Source organism: Passer montanus, unplaced genomic scaffold, assembly GCF_014805655.1.
Source record: "Passer montanus isolate IOZ18808 unplaced genomic scaffold, ASM1480565v1 scaffold11, whole genome shotgun sequence".
In the NCBI taxonomy this organism is placed as follows: Eukaryota; Metazoa; Chordata; class Aves; order Passeriformes; family Passeridae; genus Passer; species Passer montanus.
The window spans coordinates 2367440-2394575 of NW_024357613.1; the positions used below are offsets into that span (position 1 = coordinate 2367440).

Consider the following 27136-nt stretch of genomic DNA (forward strand, 5'->3'; position numbering starts at 1 on the left):
TCAGGAATAACTGATATAATTAGTGTTGTATTTGAACAAATCTTAATTGCCCAAGCACCACCTTGACTTGAGCCAGCCATCAGTATCAGCTGCCTTCTGACAGAGATTCAGCCCTTGTCAATTCTGATTAGTCCTGCTAACAGGGCTTAGCCACAGGGGCCTTTTCCAGTGCCCCCACCCTGCCCTGCACAGCTGGGTGTTTGCCTGCCTTGCTGTGACACAAATGCCAGGAACAAATGCCTCCAGCTTCTTCCCCACAGGGACTACTTACCCATCATCCTTTCTTTAATACTCTCTAAGCAAATCCATTATTTTCTCCCAGAAACAAATAGGACATTGAAGCCATTTATCTTCCCTTCAGCTAAAATTAAAATGGCAGAAGAAGGGATGATAATTGAGATATTTTTGAGCAGAGCTGTTGTTGGAGCCAAACCACACTGAATGCCGAGCACTTCTCTCCTGTGGATCAGCCTCTGTGACAGAGGCTGTCCCCACGCAAGCTCCCAAAGCAGGGCTGAGCCTTGCTGGGCACAAATAACACCTGAGCTGCTGAGACACAAAGAATGGAGCAAATTTTGTCACTTTTCACTGAAGTTTCCTCCTCACCACTCCCAAAACCTGGACCTCGACATCTCCCTTTCCCTGCTCCGTAAAAGCAGGGATGTAAACTAGGAAAGAAGTCTCGCTGCCCTTCTACCATGGCTCTACTTCCCAGCCTCTGTCTACTCACCTGGAGGCAGAGGCCTGGGCACTACCTAAGGCAGAGAGAGCAGTGCCACTGAGGGAGCTACGAATCGCTGCCTCCCAACAAATTCCTCCAGCCTCTCCCCGGAGAGGAGCTGGAGCCGCTCCTGTGGCACACGGCCCAGCACGATGCTGCTGCCCCGGGGGAGCAGGAGCCCAGCAGCCCCTGCAGAGCCCCCCCGTTTATTCTCAGTAATCTGAGCTCAGGAAAGAGAGAAATGGGTCAGGTCTGTAAAGCTCACTGTGGCTAACTGGGCTGGTAACACTCGAGGCTGGCGATGCGCCTGCTGCGCTAATCCATGGGCTGCAAGCGGGGACTTCTGCACGCTGGAAGGATGAAAACTGAGCAATAAACAAGGCAGCAACAGTCAGGGGGAACAGGGAGAAAGAGGCCCCACAAATGGAGACACAGGTTCAGGGGAGACAGCTGGCTCAGAAATCTGAGAGTAGAGGCACACAGGTGGCTCCCAGGAGTGTGGGACCAACTGAAAAAAGGTAAAATCTTCTCTGACATCAGGGATATGGGTGTTTTGTCTAAAGATGGGAAGTCCCAATTCAAGAAAGACCAGCACAGCTGGACCTACATCCCACAAGCATCAAGGCAGCAGCTGGGTTAGCTAGGATACCACAGACCCCAGCCCCCGGTGTCAGAAGGAAAAGAGTGTGACATTCCCTGACCACCAACAGCATTTGATCTGAAGAGTGAAGCTCATGAAGGAACACAGGACAATGCCCCAACAGCACCGGGTAACTGCCACAGGAGTTCCTTAAGGTAAAAGTGTGTCAAAGGATGTGGCTCCTGTCACACAACATTCATTTGCACAGCATTTTTGGTACCACAGAGGTCCAAGTACTCACTCATAACTTACCTTTTAAAAATTAGAAATTCAGCAAATATTTTTGTTTCATTTTTCCAGTCAAGAAACAATGCAATTACTAGATAAGTCACACTGAGCAGCTGCTTCATCAGCTCAGGTGTATTGTAAAAAGTAATTACACATGCAAAGATCTCATACAAGCTCTTCAGAAGATAGCATACAGTACATAAATGCCAGGCTTTTCTTTTTTTTAAAATAGTCATGCTCTCCACCAAGCTTACCACTGGCAATGTACAGGTATATTAGAAATATGCAATTTACCTGATAAAAACACTCCGACTGATTAAAATGGAGTGATAGACTCAGCTGGAAGAGTGATGGCTTTGAATTCTGTCAAGAAGTTTTTCTGCCACGGGTTTGAACTCTCTTTCCCAATATACTCTTTGGCAGTCCTTTATATCTCTGTCAAGGCTGCCCTCCAACTCTACCTCTTCATCTGTAATCAAGGAAATACTGTCATCAGTTCCAAATAAAAAATATACTCAACTACATATTTTGTGACACATACAGCTTACCAGCTGTGTATGCTGATGGCTTAAAAACAACTGCACTTGAGATAAGTTAAGCATCACTGTCTGACGGTCTTAGATTAATTGAAAATAAAGGATGGCAAGGTCAGTAGAACAGTGAAAATAGTACTGCAAGTTCTTTCATTCTCACACCTCATAGGTGTCTCTGAGAGAATGACTGTCAGTCTGGAAAGTACCCAGGGTTTAATATTGCCCACAGCAATTTTGCTGACTGGATTTCAAGCAATCTATTCATCTCACTGCAACTATGTTTTTCCTGTCCCAAATTGCTCTGCTAATCTGGAGACTTTCAAACTCTATCTACTCTCACACTGAAGGAACTTGAACCACACTGGTTACTGTATTTACTGATGCTCTCCCTTTCTCACAAATTTCAAAAACAGAATAACAGGACAGTCTTTATTAAAGACAATGTTAGGAATAAAAGGAAGTCATCAATCATTTTCCCCCCTCCATTTTGCTTAGCACTGGATGTGGCAAAGAGACAAACTCTTAGAGAAAATGCAAATCAGTCTGCAACCAGAAGCATTCTCCTGAATCAGGAATCCACGAACACAACTGCTACTGCTGAATGATTTCACACAGTTTAACAGAGATATTTTACAGGCTTTAGGCCATAAACAAACTTAAAATGAAGCTCGAATCCTGCTCCAAATGGGCAATACTTAACCCTTGGCCTACACTATGAAAAAGCACCAGATTCACAATGTGTTAAATAAATAACTCTGTAAGGGAGCTTATTGCACAGTCGCAGCAGGTAAAGGCAACTTGGGGCTGAGGAGGAACTTCAGTCACCCACACTTTGAATCAAACTTTATGCAGAAAAGATGCTCCAACAGCAGTTACTCCCATCCAAAAGCATGCCAAGGTGCCTGTGCAGATCAGATGGCCTGAGCTGAGACAGGTATGAAGGAGGAAATGACATTCCTGTGTGTGAGATGGGCTCCAGCTCACACAAAGTTACCAGCAACTGCAAACAGTACTTGGCTCCTGTGCCACTACACTGCAACTACCAAAATTAAACAGAGGCTGATTGTGAGAAAGATTCCAAAATGGGTTCTATGTAAGGAGATGACATTTAGAGTCTTTCTGTAACAAAATAAAGAGGATAAGAACAAAATCCATTCTTTCAAGAAGGAGGTCATATCTCTACAGGAAGAAAATTTGTAATCAGAGATAAAATCCAGCCTCTGACATCAAATCCATATTTGATGATGTCATAGGATAATTTAGGTTGGAAAAAACTTCTGGAGCAGAGTTACCATGTGTCAGTTTGCTGTAGTCTGTGTACTGTTGTGTACTTGAACACCTTTTAGGACAGCAGCCTGTTCCAATGTTTAACTTCTGCTACAATGGAAATCTCTTTTCCTAATGTTTAATTGGAATTTTGTCTTATTGCAGCCTGTGCCCATTAGCTCTTGTCCTGTCAATGGCACAGTAACCCAACATACCTAAAATCAATCTCAGCAGCAGAGAAGCCAGAGACCCTGAAGTGGAAAATAAGGGATTATGGGATTTGTTTTCAAGGAGAATTGCTTTGCCTGCTCCTGCTTTTTTCTACCCAAATTAACTCTGTTCAAACACAGAGCGAGAGCCATTTCTCCCTTTTATTAGACAGCTGTTCTCCCCAGAAGTCGACTGAATATTTATGGAATCACTGAGGTCGAGAATTCCAGCCTACAAGAACAAGGGTCAGAAGCAGTTCAAAGCTGAAGTGTTGAAGTGAAACAGTAAATTTCCCAAAGCAGAACGTGAGTAAGGCTGCGGATCAGCGAGGATCAGTGTTCCGCATGCAAGCTGTGCATCCTCAGATAATTTAATTTTCCCACGGCTCTCCTCAAAAACCAGCAATATTGGGTCCTGGCCAAAGAGCATATGTGCTGGCTGCAAGCCCAGGAACAAGACAAACACAGCGGGCCTGCATAGTGTGGGGGAAACTGGAGACTGGAGTGCAGATTCCTGCAGTCTGCAAGGGCTGCCCATCCTTGAAGCACCGCAAGACAGGGGCTGGCAGCCCTGGAAGCTCTGTCACGTCATCTAAGAGTTCACATGGACTGAGATGCCCAAATAACCTCCTGGAATTGACAGTGGAGGTAAAAGACAAGAAAAAGTCTGGAGAGAGAGGGAGAAACTTTCTTTTCAGTGAATGGCCAAACAGAAGAATGTTCTCAAGACAGAAGCTCATCTCCACCACTGCTCGTGAGGGCCTGGGCCAAGGCATGCCAGGGCCTGGGAACAGCAGCTTCCCGAAGCTCTGAGCCAGCAGAGAGACTGAGATGCCCAAATAACCCCCTGGAATTGACAGTGGAGGTAAAAGTCTGCACAAGAAAAACTCTGGAGAGAGAGGGAAAAACTTTCTTTTCAGTGAATGGCCAAACAGAAGAATGTTCTCAAGACAGAAGCTCATCTCCACCACTGCTCGTGAGGGCCTGGGCCAAGGCATGCCAGGGCCTGGGAACAGCAGCTTCCCGAAGCTCTGAGCCAGCAGAGTGACATGAAAGTCAAGCAGCTGAAAGAAGGGGAATGACAAGTGCCATTGGAAAGCAGGGCCACTGCATCCCAGGCTGCTGGGATCAGGCAGGGAAAAAGAAAAAAAAATTGTGCCCTTTGTCCAGCCTTTCTCTTGGGCACAACATCTTTCCAGGCCACTTCCATTCCCTTTTGCTTCCTTGTATCTTTTGTCATCCTGTGCCAGATGGGGGAGGGAAAAATAAAGGGGAGGAGGCCAAGCACAGCAGGTGAAGCGAGGTGTCTGCTGTGCCATGCTCCACTTTTTCCGCTTCCTGAGGGAGTGCTGACGCTCGAGTACAGCTCACTGGCTGTCAGCATTGCCTCCTGCTTCCTGAATGATAGAATCAGAGCAATGCCGGTTCAAGGCTGTTGCTGGACACAATGGGAGGAGGAAGATGTAGACAATATTAACCAGCTGCTATTACTAAGATTTGTTGGCTCTCTGCACACAGAGGAACCAGATCCAATGAATAAGATGTGCTTTTTCTACGGCTCCTCTTCTTACTACAGTGTGAAGAATGACTGGCCTTCTGATTTAATTCTAACCTCTTCCTAATTAATTACCTTCACAGCTGCATCACAATCCCAACTGTAACTGCAATTGCAATTGTACCAAACTTCCAGCTGACAAAAGTTATTCAATGAGAGTTACAGTTGCTATCCAGCCTGGAGTCTGCAGTCAAATCAATTGCTTCAATAAGCAGTGTTAAATGCAGAGGAAAACATAAGCATGTATTTTCTAAAACAAAGATATATACCTCTCGCTGTGTGCCAGAAAATTCCAGCATGATTGTGGCTGTAAAGTTTGCAGATCTCTTACAGAATATTAAAAAGTGCAGTAATAACCTTGAAACACTGCTATTTTTGGATAAATAAATGGAATTACTGCACACATTAAGATAAAGTCCATCCTAGCAAGGAATGTAATACAAGGAACTATTACAGCAGTGAATAGCAGTAATTCTGCTGTAACTGGAAAAAAATCCTCACAAATCCACCCACTTTTCTGATTGTCTACAACAAAAGAGACCATGAGATCTCACATTCTGTCTGGGTCTGACAATAAGTATACATCTTTAATCAATTTCCAATTAAAAACCATATCAAATATAATTAAATTTCCTTCAATTTGATTTGTATTTTAAAGATTTTTTAAAAGATAATTGCAAGTGACTTACCCAAAATAAAATCATAAGCAAAGCAGTGCTCAAAAACTAAAGGAGAAAAATTACATATACCAACTACAGGACTACTACACAGCCACTGAACTTTGTAAAATTTGAGGCAAAAGTAAATGCCTGGATGAAAAGATCCCACTGGGTAAACAAGTCAAGGTCCTTACATTAACCTTTCAGCCTTGTGAAGCAATGAGCACACCCTTCCTGGCTCTAGGGAGCAGATGAGAAATTGTCAGGATGTTGTCCTTGCCCACAAGGAGACCATGGAGAGACGAGAAAGGTGGCCAGGCAGCAAAGTCACCCTGCTGCACCCCAGAAATGCCACGATCCCCAGGGGCCCAGTGTGTCCACACCAGCCAGCCACTGAAAGCTGCAGGACAGACTTCCCACCCACACTGACCCTGCTTTGATTTTGCTCCTTGTGTCTCTGTCCTTGAGGAAAAAAGGCCAGGGCTAGGAGTCTCACCCAGAAGTGCTGTGAGCAGCGCCAGCAGCGCGCTGGTGTTTCCCCCGAAGCAGGAGGAGCTCGCTGTGTTCTCACTGTAGTTCCACAGGGTCTTGCAGATCAAACACGAGAGCTGCCAGTCTGCCGGCCCAAAGTCTTGTAAGCAGTCAACCAACCTGTCAGTACCAAACAAAACCAGTGGTTTGTTCCATGGAATTTACTCCTGAGCTCTTCAAAATCTGGCAGTCTAGAAATGTAAGCAAATTCCATGGAAGTTTGTAGGAAAATTCTACATTAATAAACTTCAGATGCTACTTTCTTCCTCAGTAATTTCCCCCTTTTCATTAAGTGTAGTTCCCCAAGGATGTGGACATACCTTTTGTCTACATGTGTGTGCCTGCCTGCAGCTGCCCATCCTCTGTAACTTCCTAACCCAACTGACCCAATTTCACTCATATACTTGGCAAATGTAACCATTTCAAGGACACTAAAATTCCATCAAATTTCATTACAACATGTGACTGTCCCAAATCTGTGATTACCACTAAAGCAGAGATTGCAAACCAAGCCAAACTTTATCAGGCACCAATGATTCATCTGGAAAAGGTGGTGGGAATGCAGAAAAAGCTTCAGTCAGAATATCCACCTTACTACACATCAGATCATTTCACCAAAAAAAAAAAAAACACAAAAAAAACCACAAAAAAACCCCCAAAAAACAAAAAAAAAAACCAAAAAAGGCAAAAAACCACCAAAAACAACAAAAAACCCACAACCAAATCCAAAGGAACTTGCTACTTCCATGATCAAAGAATTACCTTTCACATTCAGTGAAGTCTCACAATTTTGGTGATCTCACCCATTCTTGCATTTCCTCAGCCTGTACTCCCATGGGACTCCTCTCAGAAATGTCTGTTTTACTAAGGTGTCCCTGGTGACCTCTCTAAGAGTAATCCTTCATTGCTGCTCTCTTCTTCAGCCTTAGGAACCCTTCCTTCCCTCACTTCTCCACTTCACAGAGATTTATAATCTGTTGATTAGTAAAGGATAACTACTATATTCAGGTATGGCTGAAAATATCAGTCATTGAAGACCACCCAAAAAGAGGTTTACTTTTTTCCTCCTCTCTGAAGGCAGTCATTGTGGAACAACAGGAGTCATCTAATGAAAAGCCAAAAGAACTTGCCCTAATTCTTTTAAAATGTAACTCTCTGAAAAGACTAATTCCCTGTTTTCTTTGGGCCACTATATATTAGTAAAATAACCTCAGCTCCAAAAAACCATAGAGCTGGTTTGGCAATGTCAGGATCATCTCCAATGATGATTCCAAATTCTCTAGATTCATTTCATGCTGTTACTGTTTTTTGTTCTTTCCTTCACAAATTTTCATACAGTATAGAAAATTCTGAATTTATATGGTTCTATAGGCTACAGAATACTCTATATAGTAGAAATTTCTCACATTTATTATTCAATTTTCCAGCAACTTATTTTTATTCTCCTTTTTCAGCTTTATATTGTAAGTTAACTACAACATGGGAAGGAAGGACTATGCATTGTTTACAGTGTATAAAAAAGTAATTATATGATGTATGAACAGGAAAGCATTTCAAAGTGAGGCATATTGTTTCATAACTGTGGGCTGCACCAACTGCTTCACAAGCACAGGAACATGATCTTTCATGTTGCTCCAATTAAGCTGGATCTGCTATTATCTGAACATCAAAGCCATGAGTGCTGCATCCACGGTGGTTTTTCAAGGTCTAATATCCCTTACAATGTCACAGTGCCTTAGACTTGAAGTTCCAGAGAGAGAAGACCCAGGAGCTGTTCCCTGCTGAGCATGGCCACATCAGGAAGTTCTCCCTACAGAACCAAGTGGTTACAAAAACTGAAGGGACCGTGTGGTTTATCAGCTCCTGCAGTGCCTGCACACTCACCCAGACACACTGACCGTGCTGCTCACTGCAGCCCACCGAGGATCCAGTCAAGCCAAGCTGCAAAGCCAGGTCTGAGCTGCTTTCTTCTATGGTATCCTCTGCTCTGTACATCACAGAGGGTCTTTGGGAGACTTTTCTGTGGGGTTTGGCTCTTATGAAAGGCTTGTTCTCAAAGAACTTTAGATACTAAGTATCCACTATGCTGGCATCTTTATTACAAGCTACTGGCCCCAGTAAAAAGCAATCCAATTGAAACTTTTTGGCCAAACTACTCAAAATTACCTTTTCTCAAGCACAATCAGGAACTTACTTTCCAATTCCTCCTTCTTCCATGAGAAAAGCTCGTTTGTTCTCATCTACTGTGAGATTGAGCAGAACTCCACAGGCAGGAAAACAGACCTCTCGGTTCTTGGAATCCAGCAAAGCAATCACAAACTTGTATACTGGATTGTAAAAAGGAAATAATATTACTAGGAAGATTGATTTACCATATAAGTGGCACTACAACACACTTATTAGAAAGCAGTCAAATGCAGGATACCCTATCCAAAAATTCACCCTTGTAGCATATTACTGTGACTTTTGTAGAGAAGAACTGACAGAGCAACATCATGCTGAACACCAGTTCCTTCCAAACAACAAACCAGAAATTCTAGTAATAAAAATACACCAAAGAAATGTGAAAATCCCATCAGAAGAAGCTAAGTTGACCAAACTGAACTGCAGCTTATTTCTTGAAAGTATGACGCCCCATTCCATCCCAGAGTCAGCAGAAACTGCAAGGATTTGGTATCTGGCACTCAGAGGGGGACGCTCTTTCCTTTGACTGAGACTGTTCACCGGGAACCAGCTCCTAAAGGTCACTTCTCCCTTCACAGTGCATACTGTGACATGATCACCTCACTTTCAGCACCAAGAGGCAGAGAAAAAACAAATTACAATGAACTGCTGTCTAAGCTGATGACACACCTTCTGTGGATAGCAAGGAGTTGCCATTTTCCCCAAAGCTCTTTAGATACCCAAAGTAAAAGGACTTGAGAAAACTTGTATCCTATTTCACCCCAAGGCAAATAGGAGGTCTTTGCTGAGGCAGTCAAATCCTAGCCACATGTTACAAAGTGCTAACAAACTGTCAAATATCAAAATCAAAACATTGAGATTATGAACCTAAGTGAGATTTTAATTGGATTTAAATTTTATATCATATCACTACTAACCTGCAGGATCTGAAAAGCTATTTGAGTAAAGGGAAATTTCAAATTTGAAACTTCAGGAAAAACAGAGTTTTTGTAATATTTACCTTTGTGAAAGTACCATGGCATATTTTTCCTACTCCAATATTTCCATTTTAATGAAACTGAAATAAAATGGTATTTATAATGCCTATTACAGGATTCTAATGTTTGCCTAATTTGCAAAACATCAGGGAAGATTGATTCTACCCTTTAACTGAGACAGCTTATTAACAACTTTTTCTTTTTAGAACCATGGACATTTAAAAATAGAACTCCTACAAACGCAAAAGTAACTCACTCTTTCTCTGCATGATGAAGTCACGGATCTCATGATGCTGGGAAAGATTGCCAAAGACTCTGACAGCCTCCACAACTGCATCCATATTGTCACTCATTAACAGCTTTAAAAGCACTGTTGGTTTGCAGAGAAATTAAATAAAAATTGTAAATCACAAATACATGGCTCTTTTTTATCAATGAATATCAGAATGCAAACAGCAACAGTAATAAATGTAAAAAATGGGAGCAGGTTTGCAGAGAAATTAAATAAAAATTGTAAATCACAAATACATGGCTCTTTTTTATCAATGAATATCAGAATGCAAACAGCAACAGTAATAAATGTAAAAAATGGGAGCAGTTGTTTGTCTGTCTGGTGGCAGCAAAGGGGATGAGCTGATGGTAGAACAAGAACAAAGTTGTGTACGGCTTTGAAGATAAAACAAAGAGCTCCAATATAGAACTAAATGCAAAGGAACAAACGAGGAGTTATGGAGACAGTCTAAGCACAGTTGTAATAAGGAGCCAGTTTGCTATGCGGTTTGAGTGGGATAATGTGAAAATCCAGGAAGACATAATTTAAAAAATGTTGTAATATATAAAAGAATTGATTTAGATCCTGAACAGATGGTCTTATGGTGGGATGTCTCCTAAAGCTCAAATTATTTTCTGAGATTAGCTGTTTTCTCTCATATATATAACAAGCAAACACATTTTTTTTTAACAGCTACTTAATATTGTCCCAATCTGAAGCATTCACTTCCTTGCTGCTTTTCTGCTTTTCACATATGATCAGTGTGTGCTTCAGCAGTAGGAATGAGACCTTCAGCACTTCCTAGGAAGAGCTACAATCATGGAGGATTTTGGTGCATGGCAGAGGAGTAATGTTTCAGAAGTTACATTTATCAGTCTCCTGTGAGTACAAAGCAAAACACTAAAATCAGTCCATCACACAGAGGACTCAAATAAGTCAACCCTTAGCTCTTAATATGACAGAAAGAGGAAAAATATAGAAGGGAAGTTGGCTTTGTCCTCATTACTTCTGCCTCTGGATGTTGCAATACTGAACACACCGTGAACTTGTCTTAAAAAGCCATCTGAAGGGATTTTGTCCACCACTGATATCAAACAGCAAGTATTCTCAAAATGCCTGCAGGAGCAGGAAGCCTGCTGGTCTTGCATCAAAAGGTTTCCTCTTTCCTCAGTTCAGGAAGGCGATGGGACTAGCTCCACATGCCAACAAACAGGACAGAAGTAATTTGTTTCCAACCAGCAACATGAGGCAGCTGGCTTATAGGTGACACAATGAGTTGTGACAGAAAGCAGAGATGTCACCTACAGAAAATATGATGTCTACCAGTTCAGGCACTGAGCTGACAACCAGGATATTTTTTCCTATTCCTCATTCTACCTGTTGTGTGAACTTCAGGTTCTGTCTCTACCCAATGTTTGGTCTACTGAGACAGAGAGATGTGCAAGACACAGCCTCTCTACCTTTTGTACAACATTAACACATCAGTTCCAGAAGTCAGTGCAGCTCCTACACACTGTGTTGTCCACAATGTCAGAGAGGAGAGAATCACTCAATTCAATATTGCCAATGGATTTACAACCCAGAAACAGACAGAAATCTGATTTTACAGGTATAAAATGTAACAAGAAGAAAAAACCCTCTTGCCATACTGTGATTAAAAGGAAAAAGCAACATGATTATTTTGGCTCAGGTATATGGATTTTGAACAAATCTGGCAAAAATTGCTGAACAGAAAACAATATTGCAAATTCCTTTGCAGAAGAAAATAAGAGGTTTTGTGAACAACCCAACTATTTTCATATAAGTCATAGTGTTTTCCAAAAAAAAAAAAAAAGGGAAATCATTATTGAAAGAATTTAGCCCTATGAACTTTATACTCCTGCAACATAATACCACAAAATGTTATGTGTCTTTCTGTTGTTTCAAAATGTTTCTGCTTTCTAAAAGCTGTACTAAAAGTATTCATTTAAAAGTCCTTACTTTCAGCAATGTGTAGCTTCTTGTCTTGAACTGCAGAATTCTCCACTAGGTAGTAGGACAAATTGTTGATTGTTGTTGCAGCATTGATGACCAACTCTTCACAGGCATCGACTGACTTGTATTCTGAGAGTAAAAAAACCCCAAAACATATGCATATGTAGATAAACACACACATATGTCTAATTTTGCAGTGCATTAGATCCCAGAAGCAAACTGAGTAATGGTTTACACAGCCATTACTACAGTCAAACCTTCTGCTGCTCAGTAACATGGCAGAAGCTAACAGGAACACCTGATCCAAAAATGGTAAACCAAAACCATTCTTTCCCATTATTAATTTAGAGAAATCATTGTGACTCAGGCAACATAATTTAAAATTTAGTAGTTAAGACATTTTACAAATCTCCTTTGCTGTTTTAAGATGGCACTGAGGAGAGTCCACATGCAGGAACAGGGCTGTGTGATTGACATGGAGAAATGCCAAGGACTATTACACTGAACTGTCAGGTATCTAGGAAAAAAAAATGTAAAAAACCCCTTCAACAATATTTCAAAGATTTTTCTCTTAGAGTTCCTGACAGAATGTTAACCTGTCTAAAAGTATGAAAGACTTATTTGTCCAAGGTCTCTGACCTCAGAAGCCAAGAGTGAAGGAAATAAAAGAGGGGTAAGTTCATAGGGAGACAGAACATTTTGTAGTGAACTGACTGATAGAGCGCTCAAGAAGAGGAGAGGGTAGCAGAGTGAAGCTTTGAAGGTCAAAAGCACTTTCAAAATCATTAAGACATTAAGACAGTTTCAACCCATGAGACAGAGCCAAGTTGTGAGTCTGACTTGTCTCATCCCTCATGACTGGTAAGACAGCGTACAATCAGGCTGATTACCTTAACATAATATTTAATGTTCTCATTACACAGTAAAATATCCTGAGCTGTTTAACATATATCTTGTCACAGTTAAACTCTATTATGGGCAGAGCAGACCAGCCCTAGTCTGTAATTAGATTTACAAGGGGATCAGTAAGTGGTAAAGGAACTGCAGTCCTAATTCTCTGTTTGGAGGGAGACACTCTTATATCTGAAAAGATAAAAAGTTGGAAGACTGAAAAAGAAGGAAAAAAAGTAAGAGAAAATTCTTTGAAGAGGCTGAAAGTTATGGGTGCAGAGAACAGAAACAATACTTAATCCAAAACAGTCACAAAAAATGCAAACCTTTTAAAAAAACACATCACCACCAAACACATCTATATAGCACCTGATAAGAACAAACTTTCCTTATATATTAACTCTCAGTGAGATGTGTTTAAAATAAAATTTGTTTTCTTATCTTTAATGATACTATCTGCAAATCTGATCACTGAATTAAAGACTTCTACAACATCTTTCCCCAGATACTGAAAAGTCAGTACCAAAGTAGCAATGCTTCCACTATCTCAAACAGGCCTCCTACATAAAACAGTTTATGAACATCAGCCAAATGACTTTGGGGTTTTTTTGCAATGGAAAGTCTTAAACACTGCTTACAGACTGAACAAAGATAACAAACACAACATAGATTTTATTACCTAGTACTGTAACAAGTAATCCTACAACAGGATGGGCAGCTGCCAGAGCTGCACCTACTCTAGGGTGAATGGAGAGATTGGCCAGCACTCTTATCAGTTTTATCAGAACATCTTCTGCTTCTGAAGGATACTTTTGTTGGTTTTTTCCTTTTCTATCATGGTGCCATGTCATTTCGTTCAGGTCAAGTTCATAGTAGGTTTGGAATAATGATGTCAAGGTGTTAACACTTTCTTTTTCTTTAAAAAATTGCTCCCGGGACTGGTCATTCCTTGCTGTTAAATTACCAAGAATGAAGATGATACGGATAACCAAATCCTGTAACAAAATAAATAAACAAGCCATGTTACATGGAAAACATCAGAAGGTGGCAGCTGCTTAAAAAGAAGATAATATTTGATTTGCTTCCCAATTCAGATAACAGCACATCCAGAACAACTGAAGGAATGCCAAACACAGCAGCTAGAAATAATTTTTTATGCTACCAATTTTCATAACCTGATTTATAGAAGAAATCAAGAACATCTGACAGAACTAGTATACCACTGGAGTAATTACTAATGCGATATACTTAGTAGAGGTCATCTATTTTTACCAAGCCCACAGTAATCTTAAAACATCTTAAAACCACACTTTATATAACTAGAATAATCATATGGGTCAGAATTTACTAATCTTTCAAGAAAGCAAGTGTCAGCTGTGACAGGAAGAGACCATAACCTTTCCCTTTCTAGGCCTGGTAACCATTGTAGAGGTTAAACTCCTTCCCCTTGATTTGTTACTGTTAAATCCAAATTAGGTTTTATTAATTTCATTGTTCATTCTAATTGCTTACAGATAGCTGAATTATTTGTTCCTGATTTCTATCAGAAATATAATTTAAATTGACTGGTCTGTCATTCCTTAGTTCCTTCTCTTTCTCCTTTTAAAAACAGGCATCCTACAATCTTGCAATTCTTCATAACTTTTCAAGAATCCCAGAGATTGGGTCCCCTTTCTGTCCTTTTGTAAACACCAAAAGGAAAATTTCATCAGCTGGTCTGATGACATTTAATATGCTTCAGCTTGTTTTTTAGTGACAAAAGAATCCAGGCTAAAGTAGGGATTATTCATTTGGTCACACATAACCCTTTCAGAAAAAGAAGCCAAAAAAAAAAAAAAAAAAGGCATTTCACATTTCACTATTCACAGTACCTGCCAGTAATGCTCAGCTTCTTCTGAACACCAGAGAAATTATTTCCTTGCTGTCTTCTCAATCTACTATAAAAAGTTTTGTTTCTTGTTATGTCCCTTTGTAGTTGCACCTCACATTGTGCTCTGCTAGGGTTTTTTCTCCTGATTTTATATGCTCTTCCTACCCTTTTATCATTGCTGAATGAGACCTACTTTCTCTGTTATTTTTCTATCTTGAGATCTCATGATTTAACCAAGTTGCTCTCCTAAAGCACTTTCTAGCCTGACCTTGATTTTGCACATACTTGCACACTTTCAGTGGCAAGACTAGAGGATCCTAACTGAATGGCATTCAACTACCTCCCCATCTTTTTCTTACCCACCAGTATGTGACAAGAAAAAAAAATTGTGAAAGTCTGAAGTAACTCAAGTTTAAAGTATTTGAAACATTTCCCTCTGTCACTTGCATCAAAATCTACTAATTTTTTTAAAAGTCTGTAGCTTTGGCTTAATGGTGCAGGTAAAGCAACAGCATTTCTTCAAGTACATGAGAACCATCTTCCTTTAGCTGCCAACCTCCTGTACTTGCACTCACCTAGAATTTTACTGAACAATTATTCCGCTGTTTTTCTTCAAATATCATAATTGTATTTACACATATTCTAACCCTCCCTGGTAATAGTAACATAAGTTAAGCAGGCACAGTCTAACTTGTTAAAGTACACAAGCTAACACTGAAGGAAAAAAGATGATTAGGCAGCAACCCCTCCTTTGATACCTGCCTTCATCAGTAAGCTTCAGGTCCTAAGCCTCTGCCACAAGACACTGGCAATAACATCCTCTCAGGAAGATGAGTGCTATGCTTGAACATGACAAGCAGCAGTCTCCTACGTGAGGAAATGTTTTTCACATTCATGTATTTAATAATATCACCCTGTAGGACACACTTCCACTTTTTTTTTTTAATTAGGCATCACATTTTTGTTACGATCTAAATGTCATCACGACAAGTTTTTATGAATATTCTTAATGACTAACCACTAAGAGCTTTCACCTTTACTGGCACAACACCCAACTCACAAAGGCTGTAAAAATTTGAAACAAACAACTGATGAATCAGAAGAGAGAACTGAAAAAAGCAGGCAATCTAGTTTGACTCGTTTATATTGACTTTCTAATTTTGGTCAAAATGGTATCAGCCCAGCAACAGCTCTACCCAATCAGGAAAGAGACAAACAGGTACCACACAGCAATCAACTGATATTTTCAGAAGTGTGATCTCAGCTGTGCTTTCCACCTACAGCCCAGCAAAACAAACTTATAAAATGCTTCTTTTTTAGCTAAGCACATCCGGCTTTAATAGAATAGTACCGAAGTTGCATTATCTTCCAGTGAAAATTTAACCAGCAAGGTCAAAGAGGAAAGCTGCACAACTTCTCCTGAGTAGTACAATGCTCAAGGATTTGTATTATTTTTGGCTATATTTCTTTAAATGCTCATGGGCAAGGACTACAAGAGTAAGAAACACCATCTTAGAACGGCTATGTAAAAAGATACATGCAAAGCTACATGCTATTTTGAAACTGCTTGCAAGACTAAACCTGTGCAAGGCCCATGGGCCTTTCTGTATGTAGCAAAAGACCAATATAATAAATGAGATTACTGTTCATTTCCACATGTTTGGAATATTAACTGCATATGGAATTTCAGACATTGTTTCACACTTACAGAAAAATTACATTTATCAGATCAATTTACATCATATGGAAGTTTAAACATGTATTGCACTGAAGATAAACCAAATTAAATATAGGAATTACACTCAGTTATTTCATCTTTTTATAGTGATGCATTCACGTGAGACATGATGAACACAGATGCACTGAAACCTGAGTGGAAGTCTATGTACAAGAGCACACAGCTTCACCTACACAAATAAATTTGGACAAACATATCAAGAAAAGCTTTAGAAGGTCTTCTTTCTTGCTTCCTATCTGTGAAGAAACTGTGATATTTTGGGTTTTGAGGTGGTAATGGCACCACATACTCCATCAGCACTTAACTATTATTCTTCTGGCAACTGACACATAAACACTTGATCATCACGGAAATGGAAGTTTTTTTGTTTATCTACTTCTAAAACTCTCTTCCTTGCACTGCCCTAGTGGCAAAGGAGCCCCATGACCTGCTGAGTCACAGAACCTGACAACAGTTTATCCTGGCAATTAAAGTACACCTGCCCCTCAGTGTAAGCACAATGAGCACAGGTACAGGCTGTGCAGGTGTCCTTATCAGTAAGGGAAGAAAGCAAATTAGGTCAGTAGTTTCCAACTAAAACAAGATCAACAAGGAAGGACAGTCTAATCTAGAACCTGTAAATGCTGGCCAAGTACCTGTTGTTACTTTATTTGGTGTCTGGGCCCTCAGAATGAGGGGGATAGTACAAAACAAAAGGTCAGACGCCAGCAGCTGAGTTCCTATTGAATCATCAGCTGTAAATGAAATCTGCTTTCCATGTACCCAAATTTCAGTGGAGTTAGTCAAAATTCTACCACCTGCCCTGCTTCTCATTCAAATCTAATTTACACTTCACTTCCAAATTTGTATTTCTGCTTTATTATGCACCTTGGAAAGAAAACTTGGGAGTTTTCTTTGCAGGGTTTAATAGTCTACTTATAGGCAAAATTACTGTAGTTATACTATGCTGGAGCTAATCTCTTCCAAATACAGTAAAGATTTATCATGAAGTGACATTCTAGCTGGAAAAATTTCTGTTCAACCCCAGAAATGAGAGCTGTCACAATATGAAACTCAATTTAAAGAATAAAAAAGGGGGAGAGGGCAGTGGTGCAGAACACATTGGAAGTAACAAAAACAAATCGAGACCCTCTGGACTAAGTAATGTGAAATAAGCAGCAGGGAGAAGCTTTGCCACAGTGACACCAGGGAGTACCTTGTCAGTAAAGAGACCCTCCTTTCCCCCCAAATATTAATGCATTTGAGGAGGAGACCATTAGTAAAATGCAATTATACTTCAGTGTATCCACACCATAGGACCCTACCCAATAATTTCTACATCCCAAAATCTGATGTGTTCGGCTAAACTTTTCAGACTGCACTTAGTGAATGTCAGCAATCAAGAACTTGTGCTTAGGTTTGTTTGAGGACACCTGGAGTCCTGGGAAAGGTAAAGAAGAAAAGCAAGCACACTGTCACCAGACCAATATTTGATGAAAAGCTGTGTAGGCTCTCTAAAAAAAACAGTATTTCAGAAATTAAATTAATTAAAAAAAAGAAAGTTGAAAACTACATCCTTCACGGTATTGCTCCAATGACTGCTCATCTCTCTTGTTAAAATCTTTATTATTATTACTACTTTAAATTTGAACAACTATAGCCCCTATTTCTTATCAGCTCTTTTTTTTTCCCCTCTAGATTAAAGACTGGTCTTCTAACAGAAATGTCTTCCTTGTACAGATTCTATTAATAGGCAGCTTGCTCATGGTCTGACCTTTGTCATGGATATATTAATTTCCTTGGGGCATTTTAACTCTAGTAATTCTTTTAGCTTTTTTCTAAGGTGTTCCCAAGCTTTCAGCATCATTTTGAGAAATTAAATTAAAAACTACAATAACATTTTTTTATAAATGTGTCTCACCAAGTAGCAATATCTTATTATTATTAGTGATATTCTATTGTTTACCTATCTAGTAATTACATACGTTCACTTCCATCTTTTGATACACCAGAACAGCAGGTTTCTATATGATGCACGCCAACTGGTTCATTACAAACTTTGAATACTGCATTTCTGATAATTTTACACTCAGTGTACAGATCAAACTTAACATTTTTGCTTTTTCTTTCAGCCAAAAAAAAAGAAAAAAAGAGAAAAAAAAATCGTAACTAAAGCTTTAGGAAGATGCACATACACTTTTCAGCTCAGCACACCATCAGAAATCATAGTGTAGGGGAAGAGTGACCTGTAGTTATTCACCTTTATCAGCAGGAAAATTCCTTCAGAGTTGTCAGAAGATCTATCCTAAAATTGCTACTTTCTTCTTGGAAAAGAAAAGCAAATTCAGAGAGAATGATTGATCAGTTTTGAATATGCAAGTACACACACAAAACACTGGAGAAAAATCTTGTATGTTTTGCTCTTTATGGTAAATTACATTACTGATCATTTTCCTTTTTTAAATTGTCCTAGGCACTATTATAATGTTGGCCTACACTGAGGAGGAATACAACTGAAAATATGTACTAGTACAGGTAAGAGAAAAGAACCACATTATCAAGGCACGTTCTTTGTAGGGCTACCTTGACAAGCATTTCAGCACAAGTAGAGGCATAAACAGCACTCAATCTCCTTTCCACACACAGGTTCCTTCCTCTCCCACATTGCTGCCTCAGTATTTGGGATCAAGGAAGCATTTGTATGGAAAGCAATGCAGATGATATCCAGGAAAGGACTGGAGTTCTTTTTTTTCAGTTTTAGGGTTATTGGAAGCTGGGTCAGTTCTCTGACATGATGTATCGTGCTGTCACACAAACAGCTGTCCTCAGCCCAAATGAGGGATGGCACAGAGGAAAAAAGTGAGCAACCAAAACACTAAGAACACTTGGGTCAGCAGTGGATAATCATTTATTCAGAAGCAAGCAGCAGACACAGGAACACATCATTGCCCCCAGTACAATGTTAATAAAAAACCCCTTTGGAATCTCAGAAGAGTGTGATGGCACTGAGCAGAATACCAATAACTCTCAAATATTTAAAAAGCAAATGTGTACCTGAATTAAACACAGGTGCAGCACTACACTGTATAAGGAAGACCCTGTGGTTGCTTTTGTTCTGTGTTGTTATGTTCTGTGACTGACTGAAGCAGACAGATGGTAGGCTCCTGGGAGCTCATCACAGAGTTATCCAAAAACCAGCCAAAACACCAGCCAGAAAGACCAGCCATCACCACATGCAGAAAAGCCTTTACCTTATCAATAAAGCCAGAAACACAGTGGGAGAATTCCCTGCAGTCAGAAGCCTCACCTGTGACAACCTTCCCCACAGCAGTGCTCCCAAGAGCAAAAATACATTTGACAGCCCTGAAACAAGGTTTTTTCTTTGGGGACACAAGAGCAAGTCTCACAAGCAAAAGCCTGCTTGTTCACAGAAGGCAATAAGCTGATTTGGGAGCTCAAACCTGGTAGACACATTTGGGAAGCAAGCTGGGCAGACCCAGGCACAGTGAACCTGATAAATGTGGACAAGTCCTTATGGAGGATGACAAGGCAACATCTCTTCATTTAATAAATTGTTTCTGACAAACTGGTTGCTAAATCAACCAGGTAAAGCAGTGTGCAAATTACAACTGAAAATAAGTGCAGCTCTTCTAGCTGATGCAAGAGATGCAAAAATAATAACAAATCTTTCCAAATGTATCAGGACTGGGAAGTTTGCCAGAATTTGAAGAACTAACTGATGATCAGGATAAAACAGGAGCACTGAGAGAAGAAAATGTAATTGCAGAGAAGCTAAATGAGTTCTTTGCATTGATTCATGCCCACTCTAGAAGCAACTGGGAGATCTCAATGTGACAGCATTCTCCAGGGAAGGCTCATCAGAGCCATCTGTCCAAAACTGAAGCGATCACAAACAACTTTAAGGAACAAACTGACAAAATAAAGAGTAACCAATCACCAGGACTGGATAATTATCCAAAAGTTCTCAAATAACTAATTAATTAAATAGCTTAATTACTAACAGCACTATGCAACCTCCTAAAACCGTAACAAACATGAAAAGATTCCAAGTGAGAATCAATGAAAAAAAAAAAAAAAAAAAAATTTGAGTAGACAGCCAGATAAACACAATCAGCTTTAAGACTTCTAATTTCTGACTTATGCATTTACTGAGTTCTTTGAAGGGATTAACAAACATGCATAAAAAAGATCCATCTGATATCACCCATGTGACTTTCCAGGAGACTTTAACAAAGTCACTCACCAAAATCCTAGTGAAACTAAGGAGTCATGCTGTAAGGCAGAATGTCCTGATACAGATATATTATTAGAGGATGCTGTAAGGCAGAATGCCCTGATACAGATATATTATTAGAGGATGTAAAACAGAGTAAATTAGCAGTTTCTGCAATGGTGGAAGAGGACCAGTGGAATTCCCAAGGTTTTGTGCTGAAATCTGTTGTATTCAATTTGTCCATAAACACAGAAAATGGGCAGCAGCGATATGGAAGAATGTACTGACTGAACCATGATATTCAAAGTTCCTAAGATAAAGGTTGACTGAAGAGCTGAAAAAAAAATTACAGTCAGTTGATAATAAAATAGAAAATGAAATTTAAATGCATGAATATATATATTATATATATATATATATATATATTCCATGGATCCATGAAAAAGAACAAAGCAAACATATCTTCATGTATAAAATTACAGCCTTTAAACCAACCATATCCACCTATAGAGCAATCCCGGAGTTAATGACAGAGTTTAATGACCACAGATCAAGAAAGCAAATAAATTATTTGGAATTATTGGGAAATAAATTTATGCAGGCATGTATATCTATGATATGGCCATATCTTAAGTGCTGTGTTCTGGTTTCCTCCTCTTAAAAAAAGACAGGAGTCAGGATTGGAAAATGTTATGAGAAAAGCAACATGGATACACCATGGCATGGAACAGTCTCTATCAGAAAGGGCTACGTAAGCAAGGACTCCTCAGCATGGAAAAGAGGTAACTTGAAGAGAGTAGGATAAACACCTAGAAAATCAAGGGAAGTGTGAAATGAACAATGGGCTTCACCACATTTGCAATACAAGAACCAGAAGGCATCAAATAAAGACAGTAAAGGCAAAATTCAGAATAGGCAAAAGGAATTGCTTGCTAGGCAACTCCTTGTCAGTGGATCTTTAACACATTAAAACTTTATATGGGGTGGAAGAGAGACTGTAGAATTTCACAGAAAAGAAATCAGCTGAGGTTTACTTCACACACAGCTGGCTGAGGGTGTTTCCAAACTGGAAAGAGTTGGAGGTTTGGTAAGTACACACAAGAAGTATCACACAAGCCTGCTCCATTTTTTACTGTTCTCTAGACATCTGAATTTCACCATTGCAGAGTATCAAGAGCAGACTGCATGAACTGCTCATGTGATCCAATGTAATTATCATTTTGCTGAATAGGCAATTACTGCATCTAGTGATGTCAAGTGATGTCAGATTCTTAAACAAATGCTTCTCAATTTCAAAATTAGGATACACTAAAGTGTAAGGGGACCTTTCTATACAGCAGGCTTCTATATAAATTTTAGTGTTTTTGCTCTTACATTGAAAACAGACTCCAAACTGATAAAACATTACAGGGAAGCTGGCAGGGCCCCAAAATGCCACCTAAGCTCAGGTAGTGCCTGATTTATTGACAGAAGCTACTGTCCTATTTAGGCAATGTCTCTGTTCCAAAAGCATGGCCTGCTTGTGACTTGTGACATTAACCACAGCCTGAGAAAGTCACTCTTGATGCAGTTTATCTGGAAAGCTGAGAGATTATAATGATGTGGGAAAGTGGAACAGAACCCTTCCAGAAGATTTCTTCAGATGGGCAAAAGTCTACAATGCTGGCTAGAAACAGAATCCTGCAAAGCTTATCCTGCAAGACAGAGGCTCTACACAAACACTTCTGACAGTTTTGACAGCATGTGGCAACCAGCAAGGATTTTTTTTTGTTGCTCCACACAAGTAAGGTCCAAAGCCAACCATGAATACCTACTTCAGATGTGTGTAAAAGCCCAGTTGACTTTGCCAGTCCTGCCCAGAGGATTCAGCTTTTCCAGTCTTCTGTATTCCCTACCTAAGACTATGACACATGGTATTATCAAGTCTTGCCAACTCAATTTCCCCAAAAGTCTGCCTCATACAGTTGAATCATTAGTCTTCCATTCCTTCTGACTCTTTCACCCAAGAGAGAAAATGAGCTGAGAAAAAAAGGGAAAAGAGCGTTAACTGCAGTGTGGAGCAAAGAACAGAGCCTATTTGGGTTGCAACTGTGGAATTCAGTGTGCGGTGTGGGTGCAAGTCATTAAGCCTATTTCCAGTGCTCCCATTTTTACTTTTACAGTATTTAATAATTATCTTTAAAGTCACAATTATGACAGCCCTTGAGAAAGTCTGAATGCTGTTTTTCCTCTATTTCTTCCCCTATGTTTCTAGCTGCTATGACTGCCAGTAAAAAACCTGATCCCACAAACTCTGCAACCTGAAAACTCAGAAAAACACACGCACAGACAGACACACTTCCTTTCTTCACATACCAATTTTTAGTCCTGAAGATTTCTAATGCTTTAATAATGATGATTTTTCCTTCTCTTTGATTCTTCCCACAGCAAACAATTTTACTCACACTGCTGTTACTTCATTTATTTTCAACACATACCAACTCATACTGTAACTCATTAGCTGTCAGCATTTAAGAAAAAAAGATTAGCAGTGCCAACTACACCTCAGGAAAAACATTTGCACTCCACACAGCTAAAGTGTTTATTATATACTACAGAAAAAGTGGTGCATTACATTATCTATGTTCTTCTTTATGTTTCTGCAGGGCTTCACTAAGCTGACAACTGACAATTACATGCTTGTTTCAAAACTGCAGTAAGAAATACTTTTTTGGAAGACATTGCAAATATAATCAACACAATGTAATAGCTAAGTTTTTTTCTAATACACAAGCTACTTCTTTACTCATTTGTATTTTGATAAAACAACTGACAATTTAACACAAAATGCAATGCTAACCTTGTGAAGAAAGACGTATTTTAGGACCAAAATAATAATAATAGCCAAATAAGAAGCTAAATTCTGAATACTAAATAATAACGAACAATTTGAAGTAGATATGAACCTACAATTCATTATGACACAAAGCTATTATCTCAGGAACCTAGAAAAGCTACCATTAATATGACAGATTAAGTTTGGGAGAAAGGTGATACTTAATTAAAGATCCCTAATCTCAGTTTCTTAATTTGTTGAGTTTTTATTACAATGGTCACAAGGAAGAACAACTATAAATCTAGGAAAATATAATGCCTTTGACATTTTTCATGTTATTTACATATTATTTACATAGTATTTTACTAAAGTGTCTTTGAAGACTAAACGATGCAAGAGCAATCTGAACCTAGAAATACTCAGATATGCTACAGCAGATATTTAGAAGAGAAACAACTTAATCTTTGTTCCTCTTCCATGTGCATTATCACCGAAAACAGGGATGCTGGTAAACAGGAAAGGAACAAATTATTTTTGCATTTGGCAGGAGAAAGAACATTGTTCAGTATAGCCAATCCAGTTACCTTCATTAACTCCCTTTAATGACAGCAACCCAAAAGACCTCCTTCCAACAAATCCCCAAGAATTACTAACCCTGGGATAAATTGTATAGGATAACTAAATTATCTCAAACTAGTTCAGATTCTGGACCAGCCAAGAAAATTCCTTACTTTTAAGACTGATCTTAATGTAATTTAGTATTCCCTATTTTGAAATCTTGTTCCACATTTGAACATGTATGCTTCAGAGAAAATTTTTGTTCTTCTTAAAACTCACCTGGCAATAGAGCTGAGTACTTTGCCCTACATAGGGCACTCCACTCTTACCAATGCATCAATCTGTAAGACTGGGATCCTGCACCAAGCTCTGAGTTTTATCTTCAGTAAATGTAAGAAAGATCACTGTGATACAGCAGGACAATAGAGCAACACCCTTGGAATTCTAATAAAGTTGGCAGCAACTATACTCAGAATTTTACTTCATGATACAAGGCATTTTGACAAAGTCTAAACATTTATTTCTACATGAACATCCCAAATGCAGTACTCCAGGCATGTGGTTTTCTTTGGTAAAGGAGAGATACATTTTGATATTTTATTAGATATCAAAAGTTAGAGAGTATGGGAAGATGACTAAGCGTAAGAAGATAATGGTATGGAAGTCACAGGGAAAAACACAGTTGTACTCCCTGGATGAAACATGGTCAGCATATCTGACCTCCCACACACTGTGCAATCTAAGGGGGACCCAACAGAGGGTGGAGCAGAGTGGAGACACCACGGCCAGGCACTGTGTTGAAACCCTTGCAGAGGGGGGAACTCAGTGGTACTTCCTAGCTGATAAGCCCCACAGCAGCTGAAAACCAAGGGAGATAAAGGAAAATGTCCTGCACAACAACTGTTATGAAATCATTCTACTTGGACTAACTCCTGTCCCCATCCCAAGGTTATCTCGGGTACTATCCTGAGATATCCACCCCCTAGTACAACCACCCTTCACTGGTTAAGAGGTATTACCAAAGCCACTCAAGTTCCACCTAAACATAAAGAAATAGTATAAAAATGAGTTAAGAATGGGGAGAAATGGGGGAAGACTCCATTGTAACTTCAGGGATCGGTCGACAAGCTGACTCTGTCTTCTCCCTCTTAGGGATGCCTGTGTAAGAAATGTGATCTCTGCATGCTGAATGATTGTCTCAGACCAGCTTTTACTGTGGATTAGAGCTTGTTAGTACATTGCCTTAAATTAGTATACTGCTTTGAATATACCTTTTTCAGCCTGATACTATCACTGGCAAGTCTCAAACCTTAACCTTTCACAATTCTATTAATAAAGAGTGTCAGTCTGCCAACTGTTAATGCAAGTCCTCCAAGGGCACTGCCCTCTGCCCATCGTGGGTAAAGGAGGAGGAGGTTCCTCTGTTAGGTGTGTGACCCTGAATAAGTCAATGGAACAGGTCCAGTGGGACTGCTCAGTGAAGGGTTCCGTAATGGGACACTGACAGATTGGTTGGGCACAAGGGTCACAGCTTTCCTGGGGCTGTCACAGACTAGTTAAACACAAAGGGGTTGAGGAAATCTCCCCTTTTTACATGACAGCAATTGTCCTCTGTTTTCACATTGCTTAGCTCTAGAAAAGTCACACTTCTTTTGCAGGTGAGGAGGACAGGAGGAAGCCCAACATTTTTCAACAATTAAATATTCAAATAGCTTTTTGCTTTAAAAAATATTTCTTGAAACTAGGAAAAAAAAATAGGTACTCAAAGGACTGCTTCTACACATGGATAGACAAGTTAATCAACTGTCTGCTGTACTGCTTTGAATTTTTAAACTAAATTGTTTCATTACAATTATTTACTACTTAGAAATGCTGTCAACCATTTAAAATTTTTATTTGGTAAATGCATAAAAGTAGGACACTGAAAACAAGCTTATACACAATAATACACAGACATATCAGAGGATTAATATATAAAAATCAAGAGATGAAAAACTGACCTGCTGCTTCTGGTATTTGTTTAGCAGGGCTAAAAATACAATGTAACATCTGGAGCAGTCTGCTAAAGCTGCACAGAAGTCATTGTAGGTGGAAAGTTTGCTATAAGGAAAAAAAAAAATAAATGAACGAAAGGACTTTTTTCCACAAAACATTTTTTAGAAAGTCACTTTTGATTCTCAGAGCTGTATTTTCCAACAAATGAAGTGAATGCCAATACTCTTCTAGCAGAGGCATGTGCAGTTACGTAAGAGCACAACAGAAGGAGCTTCTCAACCTGCCTGCCATATGGGCACAGTATGCTGACACCAGCCCTTCCTTGTGCTAAAGGGGAGAGCTGGAATTGCAAGATGATGTGGGAATCAGAGGAGAGGAAATAAGGAATCCCTTCCTAGTGTACATCTAGTAGAGCCCAGCAACAGCACTAAGAGAACACATCTCTCACCAGCAATACAGAGACTGTGCCTCTTTGCTGGCAGGTTTTATCTCTGCACATTTCCTAACAGCTGCTCCAGTCCTACACTGCTCACCTTGCTCACTGCAGGGAAAAACAGGGAACTGGACATGCTTTGGTCACACCATAAAGATGCAGTAATAGAACAAGTTAGGATAACATCTCACTTCTTATGTAGTCAAAACCGAAAAAGATCTGTGTTGATGTTCAATTACAACTTTTTAGAGGAAGATTTACAGTCTTATTGAATGAATAATCTGAATAATCTGAATAGATTGTATGTATTACATACAATTACATACAATACATAATAGATGTATTCTCTACAAAGAAACTGCCTAAAGTTGATTGAGAGAATAATCATTCTGTGTTACTAGAAGACAAAACAAAATTCAAATCTGAGCTCTTTACTGCATAGTATAAACTTGTATAGTATATATACACATATACTTTTTTTTTTGCAACTGCAATTTCCAGGGAGCTAATTAAATTGATTTTTATGGCTAATTTGTATTCTTGGAGCATGTCATTCTAATCTTAAGGAAAAAAATTGAAGCAGTAGGAAACTTTTAAGTAAGGTAAGTTATTTTTTTCTCTATATTGAGTTCTATACCAAGCAAATGTCCTTATCAGAATTACAGTGTAAGTATCAATTACAGTTAATTACAAACTCATTATCCCACTTTTCATGGCATTTTCAAAGTAAAAGAAATGCTCCCTCCTCAGAAGAAGTAAATATGCTCAAAGTGCTGTAATCATTGCTAGAGCTCGGTTTTAGGAACAAAACTAGAGACAGATGTGAAGAAGGTAGCATGGAACTGGGGAAGCCATTCACATGCTTCACAGGTAGC

The 27136-nt window shown here is 39.3% G+C and overlaps 1 protein-coding gene across 6 annotated transcripts in view; it reads right to left on the reverse strand.

Annotated features, from left to right (window-relative positions):
- The window catches only part of ARMC2 (armadillo repeat containing 2), a 69722-nt gene that overhangs the window by 5973 nt on the left and 36613 nt on the right, over positions 1-27136 (reverse strand). For 5 of the 6 annotated variants that reach the window (XM_039728724.1, XM_039728706.1, XM_039728742.1 and 2 more), the window contains 7 exons: positions 25834-25933; positions 13319-13634; positions 11755-11877; positions 9760-9873; positions 8537-8669; positions 6308-6462; positions 1884-2058 (listed from right to left, as the gene is read on the reverse strand). In XM_039728724.1, coding sequence (XP_039584658.1) covers positions 1925-2058; positions 6308-6462; positions 8537-8669; positions 9760-9873; positions 11755-11877; positions 13319-13634; positions 25834-25933 — 1075 coding nt within the window. In that variant the 3' untranslated portion in view covers positions 1884-1924. The remainder of the gene's footprint in view (positions 1-1883; positions 2059-6307; positions 6463-8536; positions 8670-9759; positions 9874-11754; positions 11878-13318; positions 13635-25833; positions 25934-27136) is intronic. The other variant, XM_039728732.1, reaches the window with a different exon arrangement.